The 9,086-nt window shown below is 38.0% G+C and overlaps 1 protein-coding gene across 1 annotated transcript; it reads right to left on the reverse strand.

Annotated features, from left to right (window-relative positions):
* Nucleotides 1-52: 52 nt before the first annotated feature.
* ormdl1 (ORMDL sphingolipid biosynthesis regulator 1) lies at nucleotides 53-7,583 on the reverse strand. Its single transcript, XM_061723858.1, has 4 exons — nucleotides 7,494-7,583; nucleotides 4,724-4,903; nucleotides 1,139-1,290; nucleotides 53-957 (listed from the first exon to the last, which is right to left on the reverse strand). The coding sequence occupies exons 2-4, from the start codon at nucleotides 4,895-4,897 to the stop codon at nucleotides 822-824; spliced, it is 462 nt and encodes a 153-aa protein (XP_061579842.1). The 5' UTR covers nucleotides 4,898-4,903; nucleotides 7,494-7,583; the 3' UTR covers nucleotides 53-821.
* Nucleotides 7,584-9,086: the final 1,503 nt, after the last annotated feature.

Here is a 9,086-nt window from a genome sequence, read left to right on the forward strand (position 1 = left end):
GAATAGACAATATGAAGAGACTCAATCCATCACAAGCTGTAAAAAGAGCAAGTGGAGTACACAAAACATTTTAATAAGATTAAGAACAACAAATGTCATCACTATATGGACTATGGCCAAACAAAGCAGGACTAGCTGCCTTGATTATAGCAGAGTCGTCATCTAAAGAGGGCAGCTACACGACTAAGTTTATCACAAAGACACTGTAGACCCTTCCACTCCACCATAAGTAAACAATCAGCCTCACAACAACGTCATATTACTACTCAAATGACATACATTCACATAAACTGTACAACGACACAAGGATGTTCCATCTTCATTGAATTATAAAGGACATAATTCATAAGTCAAGGAAATCATGCAAAAAGTGATTCTACTCTTCACAGAAATTACAAAATGAGAGTGTACCAATAAAAACTGAGCCACGGGCTCCTACCTTTTATAAAGTAAACATAGTTGAAAAAACACATTGGAACACCCTTGTACTACAATACTTATAATTTGTGTCAGTGTGTGAATAGAGGGCAAGAAAAGGAAAAAAAAATGAAAAAAGTTAAGCTCAACGGAAAGCCTCAATGCCTAGGCCAGCCCAGGTCTATGTGGCAAAAGGAAAAAAAAAATTAAATATTCACATAACTTATTAATGCATATGGCATTCCGTCAATCAAACTTCTGCCTTTTGTGTGTGTGTGTGTGTATGTGTGTGTGAAAACCTGAATATCTAAACAATCGCCCTTATACAGACTTGGTACACAATTCAGCTGTGCAGATTACTCAGAAATGAGCTTCTACTGCTGAGGCACAGCTCTGACGCTAGCTTAATACTTGTTGATGCCAAAAATTCTCACTCCATGCAGCTGTGGCAGCTTGGGGATCAGGACGCTTAAAAGTGACGCAGTATTGATGACAAAGTGTGCTGTGTCGTACTTTGTGTAGAAACTTGCAAGGAAGTATCTGCAAAAAAGTGAAACAATAAAATTATTAGAAATTCATTGAAAAAGGAAGGAAAAAAAAGATCCCTCTAAAATAACTAACTAGACAAAACGAGTTGAACATTAGCCAGTACATCAATTGCATTATTTTCAGTTTTCATGATTTCGTAGCATTAATGTCAGGACTGAGTACTACCACATACAGAATGATTGGAGAAATGGTGAAGAACTTTCGGGATGAGGTGAACTGCACGCCGTAATCAAGTTGTTCCCAGTGAGTAAGAAGCCTGGCTTTTCCTTGGTCGGGGGTCTCAAAAGGTGTACCTTTTACCGCATGCATAAAAACATACATTCCCTGCAAAAAAGCACAGAGCAGTAATTAAAGCATGTATGAAACAAAACCCATACATTACCATCATTTAACTTCAAAACATTTTGAGCTGGATGTCAAAACACATTCAAGTCATTGCAAAATAGTGACAATTTCGGACATGTTCTCAATGTAGAGAAAGCAATGTTGACAGGCCAGAATATTTATCTTTGACCATTTTATTCAGGTAAATTCACATTATGTTCAGTCCCTGGGTGTTTCACCAATGTCCGTCTTTACTTTACACTTTGATGTGTTAAAAACTATCGCATGGGTTGCTACGACATTGTTTGTACCAAGAAGCTAAATGCTTCCAGCCTGGTGTATGTCCTACTTAGCAAAAGCTTGATAAATGAACTATGAAGAAATTAGCACAAAAATCTTGGGTAGAATTATGACCCGCTATCAAACCAGGGGCCCATTTCAGAATGGATTCCATCTCAGAGGTGTTCTGATACCATTCTTTTTCCCACTTTCTGATACTTGAACTTTGAGTATTCACCGATACAAAGAACTGATCCGATGACAGTATTTTTGTAAATTAGAATTTTCATTTTAAATTTACTAATTAAAGATTTTTAGATGACATTAAGCAGTCCATTAATTAGAACGTGCAACCACAAATATGTAAACTTAAAAAGCCATTTATATTTTGAACACATTTGGGCGTTTTGTCATTTTGGTGAGAGTGGTTTCAGAGATGGATTTTTCCGACCTGAAAGGCTGTGCTTTGGCTCCAGATCATTTACACAGTGAAAAACAACTGGCATGGGTCGGTCAACTAGGTCAATCCATTTCTAGCATTCTGTTAGTTGTGGGTTTCTTTTGGAAACGTCTCTAATTGAATTAGTACCACCTCTGGAAACAGCAGCTTTGCATAATGAACATGTCAGTTTTCCCCATCTTATAAGGACCAATTGCCAACATAATACTAATGTTAGATATCCATTTTCTAACCAACATCATGCCACTGCCTCTTCATGTGGTGCTCAAAACACCCAGTTGCAAGGCAGCATTGGGCAACTTTCTGTGCTGATTTTAGAGCAACAAATAAGAATTGAGATTCTATTTCTAAAGATTACATGGTATCAGAGGGTGTGTGAGTAAGTAAATACAGAAAGTTCTAGCAGTATCACAAGTATTTCTGTATCATAACAACTTGAATCTGAGTTGAAAAAAATCTTAGGTTGAGGAACCCAGAGTTTCAGTTTCAAATGAGCAGTTTAGAGTAAATAGTTCAACCAGCTCTGAGTATGTTAACTCTGAGTTAAGTGTCTGCACCCGCGATGTAAAAACACATCATCGATGGAGCTTTGATACAGCGATTCACCATGGCAACGTAAACTAAATAGAAGAATTCTTCCTACTTTTCTTTTCTACAATTAGAGCTCTTACTGCAATCATGTAGTGAATCAGAACACATCATTCTGTGGAAAAGAAGCAGTGAAGGGGTAAAAAAAACAACAACCTCACAGTGGGTGAAAATGTAATTCAAATATTCAATGACCTGTTATATACCATGAGTGACATTTGGTAGCGCATGCTTGCTTACGCTTACACACACACACACACACACACACACACACACACACACACACACACACACACACACACACACACACACACACACACACACACACACACACACACACACACACACACACACACACACACACACACACACACACACACACACACACACACACACACACACACACACACACACACACACACACACACACACACACACACACACACACACACACACACACACACTACCTAAAATTCATTTTTCATGTACCGGTAGGTGCAATACTGCTGCTGGAAAAAAAAATCCTAGCTCTCCATAGCAACTCATTCTATACAATGCAGCATCTTCAAATCAATAAAAAAATTGTTCAAAGACTTCTCCACAGTGTGTAATAAAAGTAAAACAGTTTCAGCTTAATGAAAGAGAGGAGACAGAGAGGAACTCTGGATTTATGGAACAAAATCTGCTTCTGACAAGGGTAGGTGCACAGAATAGGTTACCATGGTGATAGACTAAGTATGAGTTATCTCTGAAACAGGCTTTAGTTACCCATCTTTCTTGGGTTCAAGTTGTCTTGAAATCTGAAATAGTAAACCTCATTGCCAGTTTAACATACTCAGGGTTTTCACTAAGGCTGCTTTCTAAAATAGACCCATGATAAACCATGTTGGAAAAGACATCAATGCCTCTCATCAGCATTCTTCAGTCCAGGTCCTCAAACCCACTGCCCTGCACATTTTTATTTCTTTTTCAGCTCCAACACATTTGATTTAAATGAATAGATTCCTGACAACTTGTTCAAGAAAAGGTCTGCACAAGTATGTCATGCGCTTTTTAATTTGAGCCAGGAGTGATGAAGCAGGGAAACATCAAATACATGCAGGGCAGTAAGTCCTTAAAGACCAGAGCAGAAAAAAACAGGTCCTTTTCAAATCATTCAGCTATAGATGGAAAGCCTGCATTACAAGAGGAAAACTGATACAACTAAAAACACTTGCATAGAGCCAAGGTATAATCAGCACACTGCTGCTGCATTGTGGTGGAAAACAATAGGCTATAGTTGTTGACCTTAGCTGTTACTGTAATTAGCCTTCCGTATTGGCTGTGATACACAACCCCAGTAAATTGCTTTGTGCTTGCCATAGTCAATGATGTCACCCATATGCTCCACTTTGTTTCTTTATCCGAGCCAGTCATAGAACAATGTAAGGTCACTTTTGTGTTCATGCCTTATACGGTGTAGAGAAATTATACAAAGTTCACAAATCAAGGTTGTCACAAGGACACCCTCTCCAAAATAGCAAACCTCATCAAGGCCACATAAGTACAGCTGTGGTGGAATTTAATGCACGACGGGCTGACAACCATCTGTAGTACTCAAAATATCCCAAAAACCTTACGTCTAAAATGCCTTTTAAGTTGGTTTGTCTTGGACCACAGCGCGGACTAGGGATGGGCGGTATGGACAAAAAAATGTATCACGATAATTTCTGGCATTTATCCCAATAACGATAAAAAAAATACCAATACAAAAAGTGTCATCAACGGGAATATTTCTTTCTTTCTTTCTTTCTTTCTGGCTCCTTTCTTTCTTTCTTTTTCTTTCTTTCAGGCTCATTTCTTTCTTTCTTTCTTTCTTTCTTTCTTTCTTTCTTTCTTTCTTTCTTTCTTTCTTTCTTTCTTTCAGGCTCATTTCTTTCTTTCTTTCAGGCTCATTTCTTTCTTTCTTTCAGGCTCATTTCTTTCTTTCTTTCTTTCTCATTTCCTCAATTTATCGTTTTTACCGTGAGATACAAATTCTTACCGTGGGGAATTTTTTTGACGGTTTATCGTGAACGGTAAAATATCGTCCATTCCTAGTGGGGACGGTGGGGAAATTACACTTACAAAGTTGTGTATGATGTTTGTTAGAGTCCACACGACAGGCACACTGAAGAAGGGTATGCTCAGGAGCACAATATGAAGGATTCCAACACCGAGCGCGTAGGTCAGCCAGATCCCTCGACTGTTCATCACCCGAGTGTTTGGGTTCACCTCACTGTGTGCCACACCCACATTCATTCTGGTCTGCGGAGAGAAGATAAATATACAAAGTAAAACATTTCACTTTTGACTGACATTTATTGTTTGTTTTTCCCTAGACTTTCTCCACCTTTTCTTTCATGTTACTCAGTTTTATTTTAGTACATCTTGAGTTTTGTTAGATCATGGGAGGCCTAGAAGGATACGAAGACTTCACACTGTTGGATCAATGACTGTTGTAATATCCATTATACACAAAAAGGACAAGCAAAGGACAAAAGTTTTTACACACATAATGCTTTTAAAAGGGAAAGTTCGGTTTTTTACAACCTGGACCTCATTTCTGGCATTTTTTACGGTCGTATACTCACCCAGGCAAGTTTGGTGTCATTTGGAGTCCTTCGGAAGATATTAGGGGGTTTTTTGCGAGCCGCTTCTCCATATAACGGTAGTGAACGGGGCACAGCGGGACACAGACGATGCAGCGTCTAAATAACACATGATTGCTGCGAAACTCGTTAATTTCTTTTATGAATCACTAGATCTGCTTCCAGGACCTGTTGTCTACATCCGGGGCTGTGTGTAACAAATAAATCAGTTTGTAAACAAGACCTCTGAACTCATGACGTCATCTCTGTGCGCGCATCCCAGACACAGCTCTGTGTACAGCTGGAGTTCACTACTGTTAGTTTACTGATAGTTATTTGAAACATGTCTGAATATTTGTCAAATTCTGAGGTTGTGGACGACGACTTTGAATGTGATGGACGTCCTTACCGTTTTGAGCCAGAGTATACGGCTGAAGAGCTCACTCAACCTGTCCGGGATGCGCGCACAGAGATGACGTCATGAGTTCAGAGGTCTTGTTTACAAACTGATTTATTTGTTACACAGACAGCCCCGGATGAAGACAACAGGTCCTGGAAGCAGATCTAGTGATTCATAAAAGAAATGAAGAGTTTCGCGGCAATCATGTGTTATTTAGACGCTGCATCGTCTGTGTCCCGCTGTGCCCCGTTCACTACCCTTATATGGAGAAGCGGCTCGCAAAAGACCCCCTAATATCTTCCGAAGGACTCCAAATGACACCAAACTTTTCTGGGTGAGTATACAACCATAAAAAATGCCAGAAATAAGGTCCAGGTTGTAAAAAACCGAACTTTCCCTTTAAGAGCACTGGAATCGTTGATAATACTATGGATATAATATCTGCATTTTTACTCTTACTCTTATATTTCATTTGACATATAGTGTGGCTTTATTAATTGCATAACTGTTGCTGCAGAATTTCTCTGGAAATTCCAAATATGACAAGAAAGCACCTTGTGCAACCTTGTTGAACTTTGTCTTCTGGCCTTCGTTCAACTGCCAGACTGGATTATGGCAAAGACCAAGGGCTTAACTTGTGTCAGTCACTTATAGAGATACAAACAGTCCTCACAAATAAGCTTGAAGTTGTCTTTTTCTTCTTCTTCTTCTCTCAATTAAATTGTTTGGAGGAAGTCCCCTGATCACCCCTTATCCGTGTTTTATTCCAACAGCACCTGAACCTATTAGGTCAGCCCCTTGACCTTATTGAAGTTAACTGAATTAGGCCAAAGGGTTTGTTTACGGTGGTTTTACTTGTTCACAGACATTAGTATATGGGTGTACAATACATCATACTTAGTGCAGACTCAAGGCTGATTTATGGTGCCGCGTTACACCGACGCAGAGCCTATGGAGTAGGCTCTGCGTCGGTGTAATGCAGAACCATAAATCAGGCTTCAGGGTATATCTAATGCCGCGTTCCATTTGTCCTCGGAAGTGGGAATTTCCCAGTTCCTAGTCGGAATTTTCAACTGGAACGCCCACGAAGTGGGATTTCCCACTGGGAAAGTGGGAGAGTCTTCACCACCCCCGAGTTTACATTCCAATATGGCTGCCCCGGTTTTAAACAGTAGAAGAGAGACTGTAATAATTCGTAGCACTTCTTTCTAGTTTTGGTCACACTAAATCAGTCATATACAAGTATTGTTCAGCATATATATGCTGCTATAGTGTACTTCACATTTTTCGTGAGAACTACAAACTTGTTTTCCGACTTTGTAACTGGAACGCTGATAACTCGGCTGTGACGTCATTCCCAGGTCCGAGTTCCGACTTCCGAGGTAAATGGAACGCAGCATAAAGCTCGGACTTAAAACATATCAGACAAGCATATTAAAAAACATACACTCGCAAAGAAAAAAAAGAAAAATACACAATTTGCCCACTCTAATAAACAAACGAGTTTCGGTGTGATGCACAAGGCAACGTCATTGTCTGTCTGCAAACCCATGTCGTGGCTGCAGCAAGCCCATCACAGTTATTACAGTTTTAAAACCACTTGACAAAATCATACCAATTGCACATGTGAGGGGCCTTATGCAAACCCACATCCCCCTTTCATAAACATCCACCGTGCCTTCATAATCACACATGTACTCTGCAAGCATCTTCTTTTCTTTTGGTTTCCAGCACATAGCCGGGCCCGATCCACCTCCACCCCCAAAACAAGTTGCTCAGCGTCAAAGCACAGAAAAGACATTATTAAGTAACTTGCATGATTGTTAAGTATACAGTTAAACTTTCATAGTCACTCTTATAGACTTACAGGTAGCAGCGTGCAGTGAAGGTATTTATACAAGGTAGATACTACGGAGAGAATTGGTTTATCCTCTTGTGCTGATCTCGCGTTCACAGTGCGCTCTGACTCCGGCGGAAGTGGGAGGTTTTTTCAAGACGTTGATGTCGATGCAATTATTCAAGGAAACTCATTTTTAATTGATCAATAAAATGTATCCAACTGTTGAATTTTTGAGACAAATATTTAAATTTGAAGTTGACCCCTGTGCTTTCTGTAATTTTTCTAAACTCTCATGTTATTAAATTTTATGATTTGTTTTATTATAAAATCATGCAAATTACTGGACTGTCTCAGAAAATTAGAATATTGTGATTTTCTGTAATGCAATTACAAAAACAAAAACGTCATACATTCTGGATTCATTACAAATCAACTGAAATATTGCAAGTCTTTTATTATTTTAATATTGCTGATCATGGCTTACAGCTTAAGAAAACTCAAATATCCTATCTAAAAAAATTTGAATATTCTGGGAATCTTAATCTTAAACTGTAAACCATAATCAGCAACATTAAAATAATAAAAGGCTTGCAATATTTCAGTTGATTTGTAATGAATCCAGAATGTATGACATTTTTGTTTTTTTAATTGCACAACAGAAAATAAAGAACTTTATCACAATATTCTAATTTTCTGAGACAGTCCTGTATGTTCAGAGCAAAATCAAAAATGCTCCCTGACTCAATACAGAGGTTTTTTTTCAATTCAGGAGACTCCGTATAATCTTAGAGGTGTCTGCAATTGTACTGTACAAAAAGCTAAAAAGGGTATGAAAAGGAGATGTGTTAAAGTTAAATTCTGCAATGATGACAACATACATTTAAAAACATGTCATTCTCTTTTGGTTTTTAAGAAAATGGTTTGTAAAGCTATTTTTGAAGCTTATAAGTGGGATTGACTATCTGTTAATGTTTCTTTGCTTTTCTGTTGTTTCTTTGCTTTTCTATTGTCTTTTTGGTTTTCTGGAGGTTGGTAGCCAAAAAAAGAAAGTTGGTACATTAGGATAGGCTTTTATAAGTTTGCTTCTGCCTATGCCTTTTCAGTCATTGTTCAATACATGATTATTGGTTTTGTGTGAAATGTCAATGCTGTGCACAATGTTTTTTGGTGTTGTGTTGTTTTTGTGTTGTCATGATTGAATAAACTTCATTCATTCATTCATTCATAATGAATCTGGGGAATCACTTGATCATAATGTTTCTATTGTGTCCTGTCTCACAAACTTTTTGGCGTGAAATTAGAAATTGTCTGTCTTTAAAAATGAAAGACATCCCAAAATTAAAAATCTCAAGTATAATTTTTTTACATAGACGCAATTGACAAATCAGTTTCTCTCTTGGTTAATGTCTTTTTTTTTTACTGGCTAAATATCATATACACTGTTGTAAGGGGAGAAAAATGAAGCCCTCTTTCCAATGTTTTATAAATGATTTCAAATGTTTTTTTGTCTCTTTAAAAAAAATTAAGTCAAATAACTGCAAAAAAAAAATTATTAGCTGATATATCAAAGTATCTCTTATTTTAATGTCTTTCTGAAATGTCGATGCTATTTGCTTTAAA

Source organism: Cololabis saira, chromosome 6, assembly GCF_033807715.1.
Source record: "Cololabis saira isolate AMF1-May2022 chromosome 6, fColSai1.1, whole genome shotgun sequence".
Taxonomy (NCBI): domain Eukaryota; kingdom Metazoa; phylum Chordata; class Actinopteri; order Beloniformes; family Belonidae; genus Cololabis; species Cololabis saira.